Source organism: Corvus hawaiiensis, chromosome 1, assembly GCF_020740725.1.
Source record: "Corvus hawaiiensis isolate bCorHaw1 chromosome 1, bCorHaw1.pri.cur, whole genome shotgun sequence".
Lineage (NCBI taxonomy): Eukaryota > Metazoa > Chordata > Aves > Passeriformes > Corvidae > Corvus > Corvus hawaiiensis.
The window spans coordinates 23340815-23364046 of NC_063213.1; the positions used below are offsets into that span (position 1 = coordinate 23340815).

General features: G+C 39.0%; 1 protein-coding gene across 14 annotated transcripts in view; it reads left to right on the plus strand.

The window, feature by feature from the left end:
* Positions 1-11942: 11942 nt before the first annotated feature.
* Positions 11943-23232, plus strand: part of LRRFIP2 (LRR binding FLII interacting protein 2) — a 64863-nt gene continuing 53573 nt past the window's right edge. For 2 of the 14 annotated variants that reach the window (XM_048296349.1, XM_048296331.1), the window contains exons 1-2: positions 11950-12558; positions 20721-20825. In XM_048296349.1, coding sequence (XP_048152306.1) covers positions 20736-20825 — 90 coding nt within the window. In that variant the 5' untranslated portion in view covers positions 11950-12558; positions 20721-20735. Of the gene's footprint in view, positions 12559-12936; positions 12960-20720; positions 20826-23232 lie in introns of those variants that run through there. The other 12 variants (XM_048296387.1, XM_048296377.1, XM_048296408.1 and 9 more) reach the window with 10 other exon arrangements.

Below are 23232 nucleotides of genomic sequence, written 5' to 3' on the forward strand. Positions count from 1 at the left end.
TTATCATTTAAAATATTTTTAATCCTTTGTCTAGAAGACACTTACATAACTGTGTACATACATAACGAAAAGAGATGCTTCCCTTGTTGCATTTTCATGCTATTTCATCATTTCTAGGAGCTCACCTGTATATAAGGATGACATGCTGACATGCTTCCTTTCCTCCCTTGTCTGCAAAGAAATATTGCAAATGGAGATGTCAAAGTCTTTGACTTGAAAAATATATTTAAAAGGAAGCAATTACCAAACTGCTCAGAATGCTCCAAGTATGTGACTCTGCATCTTCATCTCTTACCATGCACTATTTAAAATTAGAATTCTAATAATCAAATTGTTCTCTCTCAGACTTTGCTCACTTTGTCACTTTGACTCCACACTCCTTTCTCACATATTAAGCCTTTCCTTGCTTATATGGAAAAGGCCAGAGATATGGGGTTAAAAAAATCAGGTACAGCTCACAGAATAGTTATGTTTAATTGTTAATATAAAATAAACATCTTGATTCACTAATATAAAATATTATTTATGTGTTCATGTATTAAAATGGAACATATAGCTTCTAAGTAGCAAAGTAACAGTTTTCCAATTATCCAAAAAAAACTCTGATGCCTGTAATTGAAGTATTGCAATGTGACATTTACACAAGAAAAAGAAACACTTTAAAAAAACCCCTTATCACCACAAAACACTGACAAGTCTTCACACAAGTATTTCCTCTGGTAATTTCCTTCAAACCACTTGAACTTTTCCATGGCTCTTGAAGGGGAAAGGGATTTAACCTAAGGGTTGCAATTATGCAGTTACATTTTTAACAAACCAAATATGAACTCAAATTATTCTATTATGAAAAACTAGGCTGACCTCAACTTGTCCTGCAGCATCTGAAACTTCATTTGGAATAGACGTTTGGGAGACAAGACAAAACAGATGCTGTGTTGATCAGGATTGTCTCAGTATTAAACTGTATTCAGTATATTTGGGTCAGACAGAGGTCATAATCAGAAAGTTCAGCTCTAGAAAGATACTAGAAATTCTACAAGTTCGTTTAGTACTACAACATAGAGTAAACTAGCCAGGCGTAAAAAGAACAAGACAACTGTGTTTTATTACTTTGTCTGGCTAAATTAAAGGATTTCAGGCAATTTCTTTTTATACTTCCATTACTGTTGGGTCCTTATGATAGCAGGAACCGTATTTGGAGCTTCTCAATTCTGATTTAGCAGCAATTTGCATGCTGCCAAAGAAACTCAGAATTATGATGGAAGTCTCTGCTTACTGAAGAATTTACAGTATGATTTCTACTCTGTGACTCTTTTCTCTTGAACATGTGATACTACTTCTTCACAGAAGTGCTACACTGAATTATTTACCAGAGATGAAGACCAGACATGCTCAGACAGGGAGGCCTGCGGTGGCTTCTTGAGTCAAAATACACAGAGCTCATGGAAACATCAAGATGTAATTCTGTCTCCTACCAGTAATGAATTAAAGAGAGTCTTTGAACAGTCTTTGATTTACAAGTGTAAAGCGTAATTTATTGTTATTCTATTATCCTACCTTATTTAGTTCATCCCTGTAATTATTCAAAATAGTTAGTAATGTTATTTCCATGTCATGTAACTCCCTAGACCTCTGTTCACCTCATTCTTCAATATAAAGTGCCACAATCCAAAACACAAAGATAATCTTGCAGTTGGTACCCCAAGAGAAGAGAAAAAGACTATTATTATGATGAGAGAAACTGTTGCTAACAGTTAAAATTTCATAATTATACTATAAATATGCACACAAATTCTTAGAAGAAAGGCATAACTTCCTTTTGGCTCTGTTCAGCTACTGGAAGAAAGGTAACTCTTCACGTGCTGTCATAACACATTAACCAGCATAATGTATTATATAATTCTTGTTCTAAGTATTCTAACGGTTGCACTGAAAATGTTTCATGCAGTATTTTCTTCTCTTCCTCCATGTACTAAAAATTGGTTTATTTAAGTTTATCTAATTAGGCAGAATATGACATTTCATAGATTCATTAATTTTATTATTCAAAGTATTTTTTCTGGATATTTCATTCTTTATAGTCTAGCAGTCCATTAGGAACAAATAACCAAACAACATACTGCTTTCCTTCCTGGCAACCTCTGTTAAAACCTTTTAATTTCTTACGGGCATGAACAATGTCAGAAAGCCCCATTGGGTAATATACTACCTACAAACCGTATGGGGTTTGGGGTCTTCTGGTGTAGTCCATTTAGCATGTACTCAAGCAGGAGACATGCAGGAGGGTTAGGTACAGGGAGGGAACATTTTGAAGTAACAAAACACCATGAATGAGAGTACTTCAGCTTCTGTGGCATCAGTAATGTAGAGTACACAGTGTATAGTTTTAAAATATTCTCTTGTTGCCATCACTTTAAAGCCTGCAAAACTGCTGTGAAACTATTGAGTGGTTTTAAAAGTGACTTCTCTTACCTAAGCAGCCTGAAATACTTGAGAATCAAGGGGGTACTTCTCTGGAGTTCAAAGGAGAAATTGCCACTTCAGGAGAATACCTAGTCTCCAAAGAGCAAACCAGAAAAGCAGACATCACCCAGGTAAACACAGTTGTTGTTCGACAGAAGTCTCAGAGCAAAGAGAACAGAGAGGTGATACACTGCTAACACAATCCAGACCAGAGAGACAGGTACATGAACAGTCTTCAAATCACTCTTTGCCGAAAACCAAGTAAAATTTCTTAAGTCCAAAGATTTGCACTTTTTTGAATGCAGTTTTGTCTTTTTTAGCACCAACTTACAAATATGTAAATCCAGTTGCATCATTCATGCAGAGATGCCCCAGGAAGACAAAAGAATAAAAGCAAGTGAAAAGCTTTGTTATACGGTGCAAAGAAAATAATAATGAATTCCCTCATGCCTGTTTGAGAGGATTACCACTGCAGACAAGAAATTTAACAATTATGAAATAAACTCCGTTAATGACAACTGTTAATTTTACTTTTAGTTAGTGAAACTAATTTCATTTATGCTGTCATGGAAGACTGTTGTTTTGTTGATTTAGTCTAACAATAAGACTGCTCAAAGGTGAAGGCTGCTTGAAGATAGAAACACTGAAGGCATAGAAAACTGAAGTTTGCCTCCAATGCCTCCAGAGAATATGATTTTTAGGACGGAAGGCAGAAGAGTGTAAATACTTAATCGGCTTGATGATGGAAATAATGCTTCCTTTAAGAACGAGAAACTTGTCAAGCACATTAGTTAACAGAAAATATTTATATCCTTTACACAAAAATCATGAATTGTTTACTTTTTAACATAAACTCCTGGCTGTTTTATTTTAAATATTTAAGTATATTTTTGTTGACATATTTTGAAATAGGGGAATGTGTAATTACAGAAAATATAAACTATCAAGAGAATTCAAACAAGGGACTCAAAATCAGACTTCACAGTGCACATACAGAAGAGAAAAAGGATCAGAAAATGGCCTCACTGTAGAGATAACATCACAGTATTGAGAAAGGAGAGCAGCAGTACCCACCTAAGGATAATAAGTATCAGGTTTTCAGTACACCAGTGTAAAAACCTTCACATCTTTGCAATCCTGACCTTCTGAGTACTTTTGCTACAGCAACCTGCAACAAGAGCTTGCCAGCAAGAGGCTGCAAACAGCAGCAGCTTTCATTAGCTGATGAGCAGTAACAGCTTATACTTTTGTACCTACTTCTCTCTTTTCTTACCTCTACTATACCCCTGCAAACTCCACTCCCTGGTCTTCTCTATGCAAAACCAAGGTGTTCTCAATCCTGGGTTTCAGCCAGCTGCCTGGCTTAGGGTGGAGAGCAGCTGCTTCCCAGGTGGCCAGTCAGCACTGCCTGCACTGCACCCTCCCTGCTGGGACACCCGACAGCCCACGGCGCCTCTGATCAGCTGTTGACCTTATACAGACTTAGCACCGTGCCAGTCATGGGCTGATGTCAGAGAGGCTGAGTGAGCCACTGACATTACTTTCCAGGGTGTACGCTGGGCTGTAATCTTTATTTGTCATTATCAAAGGAGTAATTTCAAATTAAAACTTTCCGGATTTTTCACAAAATTTCCAGGCAAAATTCTCACATTGCTCATCTTGACCAAGCATGGTCAAAGGAAGAAGTAAAATAGTTTAGTTCCATTTTGCACTTTTATCCTGTATTAAGTTGCCCAAAAACAGAGTAATTAAAATTGCAACTACGAGAATCTCAGATGAGTTTCAATTCAATGTGTCCTTTACAACTTTTTTCTTGATCTCAATAATTTCTGAACTAAATTTTTAGAAAGTAACTCCTAGTAGCCTTTCTGGACACTACTCTTTTAAATCTGACAAATACAAACAAGTCCAACCCTCAAATACCTACTTTGGAAGAAGAGTTTTTACTGCTTTTCCTCTTTCAGCATGGAAGTTAATTTTTTCCCCTGGGGTCTTTTTTTTCTTTTTTTAAGAAAAGGTGTATTTGTTTTATCAGTAACAACATGTAGATAGGAAGCCACTTTTTTTCCTGCTCTAGGTTATACTGCAGATTATCAATGACAAATTATGAGAAACACAACAAGTATTATGTAGTTTCAATCAACTAAATTTTAGTTATATTAACCCATACATTTATGTTTAGATAGCAGTTCTCATCCTACTGGTTATGCTTGGTACCATCTTTTACAAGCAACCCAGCCAAATGTTCTCTCCATAACATCAAAAGTAGATAAATGCAGATGCAGAACTGTTTTTTCTAAAAATATGCATGGCTGTCTTGCTTACCAGGAATATTTCCCTCAAGAAAAGCTTGAAAAGTCAGTACACATCTTACTTATACTGGTATGATCTCTATTTAATTTTTTTCTCAAAAGTTTTGAAGCAAAGCAGACATGGAGAGTTCGGAGAATACCATGACATCTTCGGTGAAGGAATAACCTAACAACATGAAAGGGTTATTTAAGTAATTGCTTGTCATTAGACACTGGGACCTGTCTGAGATTCCATTTAGCCTCTATCAGTTTTAATAATTTATTAGTATATGATGTTCTAGTTTATACATATTGCACATAACAGTATTTTATATATAAAATCAAAAGTTACAATTTCTGTTGGTGATTTGAAGGATTCTTGAATTGGTGGATTAACCCATTCTATAGTTGTTAATAAATCCTAAAAGTTCCTGTTTTCAGCCTCAAGTGATTAAATAAGCCGATGTCTGTTACAAAGTAGCAAAGCTAAGTTGTTGCATAAAAGCTTAAGGTGTGGTTCAAAGTACAGCTTTGCTCAGAAAAACTCCTATAAAAACGGCATGAAAAAAAAAATTATTTGTTTTGCCTTGATTCTGACACCACATATGCTTTCTGTAGTCACGTAGAGAGATGTTTTTTTGAGTTTTGTTTGGGGTTTTTTTTGGGTGAGTGGGTGGGTGTTTTGTTGTTTTTTTACAAAGAAAACTGCCAGATGTACAAAACCAACCTTGGCTCCTTTAATCACCCAGCATTATTTCTTGCTCCCATGCCACTTCCTGTAATGAAAGTCCTCCCTTGCCAAACAGTACCCTCATTACAGTTGTGTAATCCCATTTTTTAAAAGTATGCCTTTGTTGACATCTGTTAAAGTTGAGCTCAGGTTGCATAAGTAACCAACTGTCTCAATCTTAAGTGGATGCTTATAAACAAGTCTGCACAAGAGCTATAATCCAGTTTGTGTGTGCTCTCCCTCACTTTTTAAACTGAGCTAGTCAGAAGAGTAAGTGTGCAAAATATTCAGGCATGAATCATCACAAAAGTTACTCTGGCTCTCCTTTCAAATTCTACAGAAACGTTGAGCAAGACTGTCATATCACTTTTGAGAATTAAATCATGCCTGGAAGTAGAATTGTCCAGTATATATGTGACATCTTGCTTTTACAGTGCTTTTACATTTGTTCAGCATAGAAACAGTTGCAGACAGATTTTTTCCAATTGTGTAATCTACAGCTTTCTTTACTCTCTTTCAATTGGTTTGACTTATAATATAATTCAAGAAGTCTCACAGAACTGCAGAGGTATTATGCATAGGTATAATTTAGGATGTCCCTTAACGATCATGACTATTTGCAAGATCATCTTAATAATTCCTGAAAAGGCCAAACAAAATCTCAGAAATCGCAAATAATCTTTTTTTGTTCATTCATCAGAGTTCTACAATATTAAATTTAATTTTAGATCAGAACTACACATTATACACAGAAACATAAATATTTGCTTTTTACTCCTAGCTCAGAAAGGTTGAGCTGCCATAACCCTCAGAAAATTCAACACAAAATACACATAAAGATAGATTTTCTACAAAAATCTAAGTAATCAAGTATATTTAGCTCTAAAAAGCAATGCATATTTACAGGGTGTAATCAACTTAATTTAATTCATTTATTTAAATGTTTAGATTATATATTCACTTTTCACTTTGGCCAATACGAATGTTACAACTTGACATTTGGACACTTCTGGTAGCTTCAATAATTTCATTGAAGGAAAGATCTACATATTGTCATAAGAAAGATTACAGATGGATATGCTGTATTAAAATCCTATATAAAGTAAATTACTAAATTAAAGACAAATTTAATCAGGCTGTATTTTACGGGTAAGTAGGAATGGTTTAAACTGTATTTATTTTAAATTAATTATTATGAATATTTCTGGGAACTTTTCACATTTTTCTTCTCCCTCATTGATTCCTAGTGCTCAAATTCCATTAGCTCTATTTTCTCCCATTTGTTGCCTAAGAGATGATAAAGATGGTACTTAAGAGAGACAAAAGATGCAGCCAAGGAGGAGGGGGAAGGGTGCAGTGTGCTACTGTCTCTGAGCTAGGGGGCCTTCTCCTTGGAAGTGCAGAGATAATGAGAGATCTTGGCTGATGGGTGACGAGCTGGGCTCAGTTCCTCGCTCTCTCTCACTCTCAGGACCAGAGGAGCAGATCGTACTGTTGCTGCTGTGGGGAGAATTTGAGGCCACTGTGGAGTTCTGTCCTTCACTGCTTCTTCCTTACCGTGAGTGGGCTTTTGCTCGGCAGCCGTTGAACTGGGACCTTATTAACACCTGGTATCACTGGAAAGGACCCTCACCATCTGCTCGGGTGCCACAGGGGAAAACCCAGGACCCTGACCCTTCCCCTCCCCACCCCCCCCTTCCCCCCAAGGGAGCATCTCCCGGCTGTTTGCAGAAGCCTGGCTGCTGCTGTCCAGCCCCGCTGTTTTCTGCCGCTGCTTCGGGGTTTTCGGTACACTGTGTCTGCCCAGCCCCCCATGGCTCCTGCTAGGGCTGTGGAGTTTCTGCTACATTTTGTTTGCCACCCTGGGGGGTGTGCTCACCTCCGCCGTTCCAGCTTGCTGCTCCAAGGTTCCTGCTACAGCCCATTTCACCATCCGGAGGGGCACTGGACCGGCTGCCCCCCGTGAGTTTGCAAAGGAAGAAGCCCCTTTTCAATCTCTGGTGCCGGCTGCGCCGCCATTACCCGTGTGGAGAGGTGGCTGAGCTCGCGCCACAGCGCCCCCTGCAGCCGCGGGGGAATCACCGCACCTGCCCTGCCCGGCCGGGAGCCACCAGCGCCCCTGCCGGCTGTGGCCGTGACTGCAGCAAAGGGGAAAGGGCCTGACAGCCGAGAGAAGGCTGGTACTGGGTTTCTAGTTTCGTTTGTTGTTGCTGCCAGTGAAGTAAAAGTAAAGAACAGTTACTCCTTTTCCCATATCTTTGCCTGAAAGCCCCGTAATTTCAAAGTTACAATAATTTGGAGGGAAGGAGGTAATATTTTCCATTCCAAGGGAGGTTCCTGCCCTTCCTTGGCAGACATCTGTCTTTCAAAACAAGACTCATGGATACTAATCCATAGCAACCGAAAAAAAAAATCTTCTGATAAACACATTCTGAACATAAATCACATTATTCTAGTACTCACCTTATTTCTGAAAGACTTAAAAAAAACCCCAAACACAGAAACAAACAACACACAAAAAATATTACCAAAACAGTGAAAATCTAGAACATCAAGAACATTCTGTTTTTAATTGTTTGATCAATTAACTAATCTGTGTTAAAATGGAAGTTTTCTAAAAAATAGTTCATTTACTTTGTTGTCTAGACTTTTTGGGAAAACATTGGAATACAAAGTTTTTAGTTAGCTCTACCTATAGCAGCCTGTCTCTTTTCCTGCTGAGGATAAAATGGATTGGAACCAAATGGAAACTCATACAGTTCTACTCCTAGAGAGCAACAATCCCCTTCAATATACCTATGTATGTACATGAATCATACTGTGCCCTACAGATTTTTCCAGTGCTAAAGTAAATGAGGTAAACGGAAAAACTAAATTTCACTCATTCTGCAGCACCTAGCACTACCAGAAACTTTGTAGTCTATAAGAACAGCTATGAAATGTGCATATGCTCACAAAAAACAGCCAGGAATTTTGAATGCTTGGTTTTTTTCCACTACTTGGTGAACATTATACGTATGCAAAAACCTTACAAGGAAAGTCTGATAGTAATCCCTCAGTAGTCCGATGAATTCTGTGAAAGATTTAAAAGATTTTGTAGATATATTCTAATAATTTCTGAATTAAAAAATTGGTGGAGAGAAGATCACATACAAAAGGTCATTCAAAAAACCCCATCTTTTTTGCTTCTTTTCCTCTTGAAATTTTAAAAACCATATAAATGCTGAGATTGAAAACATTTACTTAATATGTATTTGTGTCTGTATCTGATGACGGAAATGTAAGTTTAGTAGAAATTAAACTCTTAACAAAAGGGGAAGGACAAGACTGAAAAGGCCTGGCAGAAGCTCCTGTATGCACATCCAATAACTGTTTTGAAAAGCAAAACAAATAAAAAAGCAAGACTTACTCCCTACATTACAAAAGCGGTTTACACTTATTTTGCAGTGTAGACACAAAAAGTTGATTTTCCACCTGTCACAAGGGAGTATTATAACACCCTTTTTCTGGGGAAGTGGGGAGCAAACAATTACTAACAATACTGGGAATCTCCAAAAGAAGAGGATCTACTACAGCTGGGGCGGGGGGGGGACAGTATATTCAGTTGTGTAAAATGAATTGCTGAGTGATGGTATCTGAACTGAGGAGATGGAAACTACTGGAAAGGAAGGACACAAAATGGAAACAACAGAAAAGATTTCATGAGGTTGTCAGAACTTCTTAAAATGCTCTTAAACCAATGAGTCTTCATCAGTAAACCAATTTAACAGTTAAACTAATACCTGTAAGTTATTATTTCCACAAAGTGAAGGTGGCAGGGATGAGAGGGAAAGAGAAAGAAGAATAGGGAGGACACAGAAGGGAAAACAGAGGAATGACATCAGGAATTAAGTTACACTATAATTCTACATGTGTGCCATCACTACTACATTCTTAACCAGAAAGTTCAATAATCATGAAACAAAAGATTCATGGGAAGATTAGAAATGCTAAAGTGTGGGACAAAAAAACCAGATATTCAGAACTGCACAGACAGAAAACATTGCAGAAGTAAACATATTTTTTTCTCTCATAGAATTTGTTACAGTGACAAAATCTCTTTAAAACTATACACATATTATTGTAGGAAGTTGACATTGTTCAAAGTATTCCATTTAACTGATTTACAGATTCATCCTAGAAATAATTTCTTAGGTGACAATCACTCAGAAAAGACCTAAGAGTCCACCCACAGAATGCCTTATTTGAGCAAAACAGTTTTAGAGAGAGATTTCCAGAGAAAAGGGAGAGAGTAAATCAGCAAGTTCAATTACATATGATAAGGGACCTATACTAACCTACTGCATAAAAAGACCACAGTGAAGAGAAAAATATTCAAAGGCAGATCCAGTGATACTTCATTAATTAATTTACTTATTTTTAGCAGAAACTCATCATGAATAGAGCAAGCTTTATACTAGCTTCAGTAATAATTTAATCGAGGCATATTCATAAATAATTGTTCATTTTGTAACCACAGTCATTTCATAACAAAAGTTCAAACATAACTTTCATTTTCTCGCTTCTAACTGAAGGTTTATAATGAAACTGTATATAACCTGACTGTTTAGCTGTTCATTAACAATGCTGAACTCAGAACTGCTACTGTGCCATCCTGTACCACTGCCTGTTTTAACTGCACTGTACACTGCTTTTCAGTCAAGTAAACAATTCCTCTTTCAAGTGACAAAAATGCATGCCTCCTCTCAAGGAGACATGCATTTTACTGCATCATTACAGAAAAGTGTGCAGTCTATGATATCAAAAGACTAGCAGTATGAAAATATCAACACTTCATTGTAGAAAAATGTACAAATGATGAAAAATAAATCCTCTTTAACAGCAATACATTAATAGAGAATCATCCGATACAGACCTAGGACATGCCACATTTCAGAAAACGCTACACAAACCCTCTACTCAAGAATGAATAAAAGACTCCTCCCACCAGCTAGGGCAAACCAAAACAACCCAAGATGTTTTTAATTATGATTCTCCATAAAGCCCTGAAAATCAGCAAGCCAGTACTTTTTTTGGTCTTTTCTACAGATGGTCCATGAGAAACTTTCTACTTTGCCTCCCTTCAGTGAGGTCATCCTCTATTACTACAGAAATTAATGTGATGTTGAAAATAAGCATGGTGAGGTTATACTGTATGATCAGCTGAGGAAAGAGACTGTGAGAGTGTAGGGTTTCTCACATAGAAAATTATAAAACACTAATGAAATACAAGAAATGTTATACATCTACTTTAACAGATTTAAATCACTTGCATATCCCTTTTTCTTTACTTTATGCACATCCACTTGAGCTTATTTTAGTAACACGTTTGAACTCTGTCTAGGACTCTGGTGCATGTTTTTGTGTCTTACCACTATGCTTGTCATTTTAACAGTGCTTTTTCATTTCCATGTGATTTCCAACATACAAAATGCCATCTCCTCTAATTATCTCTACACTCTTTTAGAGGCACCCAGCACTTAATGACAGAGGTGTTGGAAAGCAAATTACTACCGGTCTGATCCCAAGTCTATCTCACAGCAGAATGTCATCAAGTTTCATGACTGTTTGTGTATAAACTGCAATATATGTAATAGTATAGTAATTTATTTTTTCCCTGTATTTTATCCTTAGGGATTATGATAGCTGCTTGTATTTAAATTTGGATATTACAGAAGTCTGGTCGTGTTTAGGACAGTATAAGCTAAGGTGCAAATGTCTGCAAACGATTTTTACCCATAAACCCTGTCTGGCACCCATCCATGTAAATATTCCGAAACGCTCTTGTGGCATGTGGAAGCGGTGGGAGCTGGGCACACAAATGAGCACGGCGGCTCCCACGGGCCCGGCCGGAGCTGATGCAGGCGAGTCATGCTGCTGTTCTTCAGCGTCGGCCGCGGCCTACCGGAGCTCTCGCAAGGCCGTTCCCTGGGGAAGGCCGCTCAATAAAAACAAGCCCTAGCTAAAACCGGGAACGAAGCACAAAGCAAACGGTGTCAGACCTACCTCTCCCCACCACAGCAATGGGTCAGCCGGCCTGCCCGATGATAAGGGGGGGCGAGGCGGAGAGCGTGCACTGCAGTACGACACACTATAGAGAACGACCCCCCTCCCTTCGCTGCCTGCTGAGGAAAGGAGAAGCGGAGCGAAAGGAGGGTGCTGCTCCTTCGGACCGCCTTCTCGCCTTCCCTGAGCTGAAAGGCCGCCACCAGGCGCAGTCACCCACCCCGGCCTAGAACTCCAGCAACCCGTCACCGGCCGGGTAGCCCGCCGGGACTCTGGCAGGGAAGCAGAGCGAAGCAGAGCGGAGCAGAGCGGAGCCGGGCGAGGCGGGGTCCGGCACCGCCCACCCCCGCTCAGCGCGGTCCCCGCAGCCGCGCCCGCTCTGCACACGCGGGCGTACTGCCCTCCCGCCCTCTCCTCCGCGGCGCCTGCGCGCTTTGTCCCCTGGCCTGTGCGTGGGCCGGGGCAGTGTGCCGGCTGTCGGTGTCAGCGTGGGTCCTGGTGCCTCCTGCGCTTCGGCTGTCGGGCGCTTGCTTTCTCTCCCTCTGCTTAGCACCGGCCCCTTCTTCCTTCCGCAGGGGCTTGCAAGCGGTTTGAAATTTACCGCAGTCTCTCACTCGAGTTCTCGATGTGGCTGTAGGCGCCCGGCGCTGAAGGGGAGGAGGCAAGAGCGCGGGGCGGGGAAGAGGAGGGCGGCCTGGAGCGGAGCGGCTTGTCTGTCTACAGCTCCGGTTCCCCCAACCCTTCACGGGGAAGGGGTGGGAGGGGACGGTGGAGAGGGTTAAGTGAGGCAGCAGTTTCTCTGCCGCGGCCCGCCGACGGTCCGTGTCTGGCGGGCACTGTGGTCGCCCTGGGGCGGCTTTTGCCACTGTTCCCCTATCTCTGGGTGTACGGAGTGAGGGAAGGAAGGAGCCTGAAGTGATTCCGGAACACCCACGAGCCTTTACACCCCTGGAAGCGGTGGAGGGAAGAGTGAAACAATTACCCCGTCCCTACTGAGGCCTCCCGGTGCTGCGGCAGGCTGGCCCGCAGGTAAGGCTCCCTGGGGCCCAGGCAGGGTAAGGGCGAGGGCCGGGAGGAGGAAGGATGTCATACACACAAAACGCGGACTACGAAGCGGGGCGGGAACCCGGTTCTTCAGGTTTGGAGGAGCGACTCAGCCGGAACTCCCTGGTCAGGTCGGCGAACAGAAGGGGAAGCTTGGGGCAGCGGTGTGCGGCCCCTTCCGTGTGGCCACGGTCAGACTTGGTGCGGGCGGGCCAGGGGAAGCCGGGCCCGGCCTGGCCCGAGCCCTTCCGGCGGGGCCGCTCGCCGGGCGCGATCCTTCCTCCTGACCCGCGGGAAGCTGCCGTGCGCCCCTCAGGGGATGAGTGGAAACGGCGGAATGAGGGGAGAAATGAAAATGTGCTGAAATCACAGCTGCGTGTATTTCGGTGCCTTTCTCTCTCGCACTTTCTCAGAGCACGTTACCACGGCTTCGCTGTTCCCGGAGCAGTAGGGCGTGCCCCCTCTGCAGCGAGCCGCGTTGGGAGTCAGTCACGCTTGCTGATGCTTAGTCGTTTGGGGTGTTTTATTTATTTTGGAGCACGCTGTTTTATTTTTAGTATACCCTGTTGCTATAATTGTAAAGAGGTTGTTGAGGATGATAAGAGAGATGAGCACATTCATGAGTTTGGAAGGAGCCCGAAAACAGCTCCGGACTGTGATCTGCTCCATGTGTTTTAGCTGATTTCTAGTTTGAATCCGAGCATGACTCTTTGAAGGGCAGTGTTATGTATTTCACTGATAATATAAATATTTTGTAGATGAATTAGTACTGTGGTGACTTTATATGGTCTAGTCGGTGATTTTCTCATTTTAGAGAGACTTACAGGCATTTTTTGCTCGAAACGAGGAAGGTCTAGGATCAATTTTCTCCCTTTAAAGTATCATTGTTAGGGTGAAACATCTGTGGAGATGTCGGGCGGGAGATTTCTTACAAAGTGTAATATTACATCAGTGTGCTTGTCTGAGCTCTTTAAACGTTCATTGTGTCTTGACTGTGAAGTGATGTAATTAAATGTACTGCGGTCCAGAAACAGTTACCTTCTTAATATGCATCTGCTTCCTTGTTTAATGTAATTGCATAAAGATAATGTAAGAATAGATAAAAGATGCTTTAGCAGTACAAAATAGTTTGACGTACATGATATCCTTTTGGTATTTTTTCCTGTTATTTGGGTTTGGAAGTGTTTAGCTTACAGTGAAGTCAGTCTTACCTGAACTGAATTCTTGGCTATAACTGGGAACTTGAATAGAAGATGCTTGTGTGAAATATGTCAGGTGTAGCTTGTTGACCTAAACACCAGTATTTCTTGTAAATTGACTCCAGAGGAGCTTTTTTTAAAAGTCTCATTCTCTCAGAAGATGGCATAATACTTTAAGACATGAGAAAATAAAGAAAGTGCTGTTTAGACTGTGTAGTGGGGATCTGTAGTGCTTATTAAGGTCTGGACTTTCATATAGCACACAAGTTGGCAGGTGCATATACAAAAAAACCTAGATCGGTATAATATATAATTGAATAGCTCTGGTATATAATGTCAGCAGAGGATTAGAAATAAGTGATAGATTTGATACTGTGTTGTCATTTGTAAGATCCTAATGCGAAGATGTGTGGTGGTAGTAATGAGTTAGTGCAGTCCGGTAGCATTACAAAAAATGATTAGAACTGCTTTCTATTTTTTCTAAATTTTTTAACTTAATATCTGGAAGCTAGGTAACGTGTAATTGTAGGTAAGGGACGGTTTGTGTTTATGCATCACATGCTTTTCAGAATAGTTTATGTAAGTAACACTGTCTGCTTGTGAAGATGATGATAAAGTTCACACTTCCTTGAGCTAAACTAGCAGAGTTAGATCTGCTTTAAGGGAAGAAGTGAAGCAGTATTTACCAAAGAAAGGGCAGGTGGACATAAGTGTTTCTAAGCCTACCGAGTTTGCTACCACAGCAGAGAACTAGTCAGCAGGAATGATGTCAGCTGATAGTTTCCTCCAACTGCTCTTTCTTCTAAGGGGTATCCAGGACAATTTCTTTCCCTTACTGCTGTAGCTTTTCTTCATTGTACTGTAACTGTAGCACGAGTAGGAAAGAGTGTAGGAGTGTATAAAACTGGTGAGGGAAAAACATTTTAAATAGTTTCAGCTTGTTACAGAGTGTGGGTTGTTACCATGGGGCTCTACATTTCATTAAAAAAAAGTGGAGCCTCAATATAGTAGCAGTGTTTTGTTTTTTTAATGAGCAGTGAATCATTCTTTTGCAAAATGACAGAAAGGATACTCATTTTGAAAAAGCTGACAGTGTAAAAGTGATGGTTGCTTCATTTCAGAATAAAAACTTCTGGGAGATCCTTGTGTTTTTTTTTTTATTATGCATTTTCATAATTTTTTTTATAATGCTCATTTTAGTACTGTCATTCCCTTATGTTTTAAAGTTCCATTTGAATTCTTAGTTTATTCTTGGGTCTTCGGCATATAGTAGCACTGATTCTAGAAAAGCTAATCTGTTTTATGCTGCTTCTCTGGAAGCTATATATGCTTTACATTGTGCCCTGAGAGTCACCATTATAAGAGCTTTCCAGATGCTGCGTGTCACTGATGATAATATTGTGTATGTAAAGTACTTTGTGCAGTAATGGTATCTCCAGTTGCAGCTGTTGACAACTGACTGTCAGAGAACTCATACTTCATAGAACAAGTTGCCACCACTTGAAATTGCATCACTTCAGACGTCATTTTGGAATTTTGGTAATTTGCAAAGACTGGTGAAGGTCACCAAAGATAGCTTGGTAGGTCTGGAGGTGTCTTGTAGTTCTACAGGGCTATAGGATGCCTTAGTACATTTACTGTCTTGCACTGCTTTACGTTCGCTAGTGCTAGCCAGGCACTGTTGCACTTCATGGATTCATCAGGCACTTGCAGACCCTTGCAAGCTGCATAATGGCTTTTTGATTGTCTTAACTGGGGACTTTCTGTTGGTCTCTAATTTCATAACACCAACAGAGGGATTTCAACTCCCTCTAAGGAATTGTAATTCTATTGCTAAATACCATGATCTCATAAGAAATTGTATTTCTCAGATTTTAAAAAGGCAAGTAAAATGTAAATTAAGGGGATGGATTGTGCAGTTGTCAAAAGAGTTTTTTTCCCTGAAAAAGCTGACATAAACTTGTCCACTCAGAGCAGAAATTTTGTGCTAACAGTTTTTGAAGTGGGCCATGATGAGAGATAAACAGCTCCTTAAAACAGAAATTCATCAGGTGGAATAACTTTGCCTCCAGTACAGTCTTAAGCTCTGTAAGCTTTTGACAGATTGTAATGATATGCTTTTATCAGTCTTTGCATTTTCCCTTTAATGTTCGGCTCTTTCACTTACAGTAGCTGCTCTTTTTTGGCAATAGTTCTTGTTTCAGTTAATATTCTGAACAAGGTCATTCTGAATGAAAATTCCAAATGATTCCTTAAAATTATTGCATTAAAACTCAGTCTATTTCTTTCTCAGTGCATTAAAACCTAATCTATTTCTCTCTCTTCCTACATGCCCCTTTGTTGGGTCATGGTCACCCTGTGATCATGCAGCCCTTTTTCTTGCACGGGTGGTTTTGGACCTATGAGCAAACATATTAATTGCAAAGAGAGTACCCTCTTTGTATAGGGTCTTTCTTCTGAGGAAGACTCTTGTGTCTGTCTTGCATAATTTTTAAATTTTCCTATGTCTATTTGCTTTGTCTCCTTTGGAGTTTGCTTGGACAAAGCACTGAAAATCAAGCAAACAAGAGTGTGGTTTCCAGTATGATTATGCTCCTTCTCAAATATGGATGCAACCATTGCAGTACTAATACTTTTGCATTCAGATTCTGTTTCTAACAGACCTCAGTTCTAGAGCAGTGCCATTCCCCTCTGTTGTTGAATCAATTATACATAGATGGTGTCTACACAGATGAATTTTAGTTATCTTGTAGTCTTTATTGAAAGAGAAATGGAGAGTTTTGGTCTGTTATTTATAGCCTGTTCACACTAAGGTATCTGGATCCTATGTAATGCCAGGTATGCTGGCATACACCCAGGCATTTAGAACAGGTGGTGCTGTTGAAGGTGGTGAGTGATAGGCCCTTGTAGTGTAGCTTATTTTTTTTTCACTTAAGACAAATCAGATTTTTTTCCTAGGAAGCAAAAAAGAAATAAGGAGAACCTTTAGTCAGAAGGTAGTATGAGGAAGAGTAGACAGCAAAGACTTGTAGAAGAGATAAAAATGTATATATGCCTGAAGTGAAGACAAATGAGAGGCATTTGAGGGATTTTGTCACAGGTCTTCTGGGTTTTTTTGGAGCCTTCAGACACTTCAGTGTTTTGGAATGAAATGCAACAGGATGTCGCTTCATCAGTTGTGTAATACAATGCGTAACCATGCCTATAGAATTAGGCATGTAATAGATGTGATTCAGGAATTTTGAAGTGTAAATGCAGCAGATATTATAATGTTCTTTCCTTTTGTATTAAACTTTCTAAATTATAAAAGACAATAGCAAACTGTTCTTTGGTTGTGTTTTGGTGTTCTCTTTAGTTATTTTTAATGAAAATTCTAGTGTTACAGCGTGTATTAAATTCTTTATCCCATGCAGCAGCAAAATTCTTTATCCCATGCAGCAAAATAACTTTTTGTGTAATCAGAAAGTTACTGAAGTGAAACATCTCAGAAGTATTTCTGCATGCATGTCAAGTATTGGCATCTTATATTTTCCCGAGAAGTGGCATAATGATATTTATAGTATTAGACTAATTAGCATATTACAGTATGTCTAGGCTTCTGTAGTACCGAACTTTATAACAAGAAATTAAATACTCTGATATACATCAGCCTAATTAAAAGTTAAATGGAATGGAAGAAATTGTGACAAGACCCTTGAAGAAATATTAAAACATTTAATTAAAGAAAGCTTATATTGAGGTTTAGTTTCAAAGTTGAGAGCAATAATAAGTATAGAATCATATATTTTCTTTTGGAAGAATTCTTTGGAGGTCATCCTTTGCCCAAAGTATTCTCAGTTAGAAGAGGTTTTTCAGAGCCTTGTCTAATTAAGTTTTCACCGTCCTCAGGGATGGACATTTCACAGCCTCTCTAGGCTGGTGTTTAACTGTTCTGTTCTTCAACTCTAAGGTCCCCTATTTGCACATGATTTCTGCTGGAGATGTGGATCTCTAGATTTGTGTGTACCTCTGTTGTTCTCTAATGTGTATTGTGCTATGTGCTAATGCATGTGCCCTAATGCAGTGAGAGCATACCCAACAAGCTCACATTCACATACTTAAGGTGTGTACTGACCCTCCCTGTACTGACCACCTGCTAGCTGGAATGCAGCATCTTGCATCCACTGGGAGGAATGCTGTATTGTTTGCCTGGACAGATATTACCATGCAGTCAGTGGGGTGATTTCTCACACCAAACCAGGTTTTGACTGATGCTGTTACCCCTCTAAGGTCTCTGCTGCTGGTATAGACTTTCAGTTTGATTTTGGTTTTATTTTCAAGAGGACTCCTTTACTTCAAACAAATACTTCTGACTAATCTCCTAGTTTCTGTTGAATGTAACTGATGATCCTCTTGCTCTTCAACGTGACCAGTTTGGGGCCCGTATCCTGTCAGACAGTTTTGCTTATTTGATTCCCACACATAAAGATTTCCTTCTTCACATTTGTTATTATCCAGACTATTCTGCCTGTCACCTGTGTCACTAAACAGTGGCCCTACAGTTTTCTTAGTCTTTCTTGTGTTCCTGATGTCCTTAGAGTAGCCTTTCTATTTGTCTTTATCAGCCTTTGCTAGTTTTAGTTTCAGCTGAGCTTTGACTTTCTTAATTCCTCCTTATAGGCAAAGGCAACATTTCTGTATACCTTATGGGTAATCTGTCCTGCTCCCTCTTGTGTTTGGGCTCAGTGAGGAGTTCTGTGCTCATTCTAGGTGAGAAGCATGGCAGATGGCTGGCAGGGATGCCATACTTGCCTTCCTCCACAGTGACTGAGATGAAGTGTGTTTTCCTCATGTAAAGCATCAACACCTAATTTTTATGAAATTATACTCTGTAAATTAGTACTTCCTGTTAAACTGAACATAGCTATACTAAAATTAGCTATATAACCCATTACATTCTGCAAATCAGTCTGCCAGCTAAGAGCATTTCACTGAGTTAACAGACCAAAAGTTTGTTGGCTATTAGAAATGGTATGTTGTTTAAAGGATGTCAACAATTGCAGTTCAAGTCTATGGTATGTGCAGTTATTCTTCAGTTTTTACTTATGTGGTAAATACATTTTAAAGAAATATGGCCTTTAATGTGCCAATTAAAATAACTTCATGCTAGTGACTTTCAGTAGATAGACTGGATTTCTGTTCTTACATGACCCATTTATTGTAATAAACATTTCATGATTTTTCTTGTGGCTAGTGTATAACGTTAAAGCCTTCTGTAGCAGGGGGAGTATTATTTTGTGTTCATGTAACTTCTAGTTTGGGCCCTATCTGCTTTTAATATTTGAAGTCAGCCAATAAGAATTGCTGACAAAAGGTACAGATTTTTTGAGACATTCAGAATGTGGACGGCAACCTCTAGTTCTGAGCTTAAACTTCCGCCACGGAGATCTCCAAAGTGTTTTTGCATATATTTATCTAAATTTGCCTGAGTACAAGATGTAAGTTTACTTGCTTGTTTTTAAGACTAAAAATACAGACTCTTACCAAATGGATTAGCAGTGACAATACTGAGCACATGAAGAATAGTAGAATACCTGTAAAATTTGAAGCACAGTAAAAATCTTCTTGCTTGCAAGGAAAAGAAAGGACTAGTGGTATAAAGTTATTAAGGGAAGGGGGGTGAAAAGGTGTAGAAGCTAAAATATAAGAGGAAAAAAAAAAGTCCTGTGATGCTACTTGGTGTCTTTGAGTGCCAGAAAATACCCCAATATATTTTGACTTTGTGATCGCTGCATAAAAGTAATAAAGTAAAAGCTCTGCTTGTACAAAAATACTCCTGTCACTTCGGGATTTTTTTCCTCCTTCCCCTCCAATTAAACTATAATCAATTACTGAGTCTTCGCTAGTTAGATCCAGTAAGAGAGGTAGTTCTTGTGCCAGTTCAGTTTCAGAAGGATAGCCAATACTAGTTACCTCTTAGATCTCTTCTTCCTGCAAATAGAAATTTTTATTCTAACTAAGGTGTTTTCTCAAACCCTGTGTAGGATACTTACCTTGTCAAATAGCTGGACTACCACCAGATTCTAGTCTGACATTTGGGAGGACCTGGACATCTGGAAGTAGGATTTCTTTAGGATGTTTGAAAAAAAACAAATATAGTTGTGGGGTTTTGGCAGGGGAGGGGAGTGTAACATTTTTCCGATTGTGGCTATATGGGCTGTGTTTTGTTTTGTTGGTCATTTTTATATGCTTGCAATTCATAAGAGGTTTCTGGAAGAAAAGTAAGAGGGTATCTTACATATTCTGGGGATATGATGGTAGTATGTTTCTCTCTTCACTTCCCAATTTGAGAATCTTGTTTGGCAAAAGACTGAGGTTTTTGCATAAAGATGTCTTTATTTCTATTATAGTAAACCTTCTTGTTTAGAAAATAGCAGTTGTTGCAACTGCATGAGAACAGCTGCGTTAAAATGTAAATAAGCCACATCTACCTGCTTGGATGCTTAGTAAAGTTTGTCCGCTGAGTCTTTTCTGTTTTGGGGAGAGCTCTAATGATCATGTAAATTTAATTCTTGAACACTTTGTTGTCTATAGGGGGTTTTTTTCACATCCATAACTTTAAAGGATATCTCTTTGTAGGAATTGTGTAAATTCAGACTACAGAGGTATCCTTTTTGAGCCAGGAGCAGTTTACAGTTGTGCCTGACTTTGAAGCTGTAAGTAAACTGATGGGTTCTGTTCAGTAGAAAAATGTGCACTCTGTAGGGTGCAGTGGCGTTTTGTAAAGCTGCCACAAGCTTTTGTGATAGTTTTGTACCATTACATGCCAATTGCATGTAGGTTTCTTGAATATTATGTAGCTAAAGATTGGAAAAATTAGGGCATTTTGGAGTGTAGATTGGTTGATTGTTTTTAATTCCAGATCTGATTTAAAACTGAACTTTTTCCTGTCTGTGTTTTCAAATACAGATTCAGAGAATAAAAATGGGAACTCCTGGATCAGGACGGAAGAGAACTCCAGTGAAAGACAGGTTTTCTGCAGAAGATGAAGCTCTGAGCAACATTGCCAGAGAGGTTTGCTAATTTTAAAGTGTCTTAAATTCAGAAATAGGGATGAAAGCAATCTCGTTATCCAGGAAGAGTTAATTTTTTTAAGATGTGCATAAAAAAGTGTAATTAGCCATAAATATGACAATTAATAAAAGCTAAGAGAGTTATTGATCAAAAAATTACATTTACTGAAATGTTGACATAGTGAGATATTAATTGTATGACTAGTATAACTTCACAGAATCACACTTTAAGTGTCGCAGCTATTTCTACAGATACTTACATGCTTAAAGATAAATGAAAAATCCAGATGCTATCTCAAGTGTAAAACTAAAAATTATACACATTTACCCTATTACAGTGTGTGGTATTCATAAGATGATAAGTATAGTGTCTTAGTGTTGAATGTGTAGTAGTTGTTATTAAAATATATTTGTAATAGATTCTATTTCAAATGTGAGAAGTCACATTTCTTTCCAACTAAGCCTAATATGTACACTATTCCAGGAATTTCACCACCTAAAAAAACCAAGGCTGGAGATAACCAGCAAAAAGTGCAATTCACAAGAAGTTGATACGAAGGGGAATTTCGTTCCACTGGATATAGGAAAAAGGCAGTTGGAATTTAAAGTCTTAGAGATGTCTGTTTGGACCAGAGTTTTTCTAGGTGGAAATGCTGTGACTAGGGAGCAAAAGCCTCAATACTGTTTGTATACAAATGGATCTAGGTCCTTTGGGGCTATATTATCTACAAAGCTGCTCTCCCTAGTTGACATAAATGAGTGCAAAATGCAGATTCTAACTGGCTTTGTAATGTAAATAGTTGTCTATATGTGTGTACGTAAGACAAAATAGGTAGGTGATAGGTCTCTGAAGAGAAAGTTTCCTTAGGCATTTTCAAATGTATCTATCATAGACTGTAGGTAAAAGATATGCTTTGTCAGTTAAAAAGAAAGTTTAGTTGGTATCTTTTCAAAAAGTCACGTTCACAGTCATGTTCTAGTTCTAATGGAAGGTCTCACCCTATCAGCCAAGTTCTGCGTGGCACTCTGGATCATGTATGATCTCACTCATCAAGTTTCATCTCTCATTTTTTGGGGAAAACAGTGAATGAAAAAGAAAGAATATGGCCTTAAATTTCTTTGAGTATTTGCATGCTTCCAGTACATAACATCAACTTGTTGTTTAACCTAGAAAAGGATCTCAATAGCAAGATGTAATACATATTATCTTACTTAAATTTACTGTTGGGCTTTGTTCTCTTACATCACATCTTTTTAGAAGACACTACTTACTAGAATTGAATGGAGTCCTGTAATCCGCATGTCTTCTGTGGAAAATCTTCCTAAAGGTGTTCTAGGTATTAAGAGATGGTAAACAGAATATGTGGAAACAAAAGGCTGTATTCAGGATGATCTGCATGGTGAAACTGCATAAAAGTGCTCTGGGATTCAGAGCAGTCACAAAATTGCACTAGGAAGTATCAGAATTTGTAATACAAAGAACTCCAGTAAAGTGACTCTAATGTAGTGTATGACATTTCAGGATGGTTTTTCTCTAAAAGTTCAGATTTCAGAAACTGCTATTCTTATTCCTTTCTACCACTTTTAGTTTGACAAAATTGCGATTTCCTTGTTCTGTGGCATGCATAAAAAAAAAAAAAGGTATATTCCTTTTCGTACCAGTAAACATTGCTTTCTAGGAAATTGGTTTAAAGAGTTCTTTGGCACTGATCCACTGAGTTCGTTTCCATATAGTCATTTTTCTGCACTGGTTGAATCTGATGTCATTTTATATGAAAATATTTAATGGAAGACAAGGACACTGTTGTAGGATCTGAGGTGCTTGGTCATACTGCTTCCTCTTCGACATTTCTTTCATTTTTTTCCATCTTTCCTCTGCATCAGAAAACCTTCTTCTGTTGGCTGTCCCCTCCCCTTTATTTTTTGTACTTTTGTTAAGTAGAGAGCTCTTTCACATCTTTTTGTTGGTGTGGGGCTATGCATTGAGACAAGCATTTTTACAACATCTCTGTTACACACAAATATGTTAAAACATTAACACTGGAATGAATTTCTGCCTTACTCCAAGAACTTTTGAGTTATTAAACCTCTTTCTTTGGGATCTACTTTTTATACTATGGTGTATTATTTTTCCTGGCATTGAATTTCCTTGCTCACTGGAACTGAGGAAGAATAAACGTGATGTACACATCCAGGGACAGGGACCTATCTGTGCATCCTTTCCTGGAAGCAGTGCACTCTCCCTATTACACAATGTCTGAAGTGAGATTACTCAAAGTTGATCAGTTTGGCAGTCTTGTCTTGGTACAACAGTTAATCATGCTTTTTTCAAAAGCTGCAGGAGCAGGTGTAGAATATATTGTCCCAGTGTTCCCTGCAAAGAAATAAAGAAACTCTGGGTGTAAAAG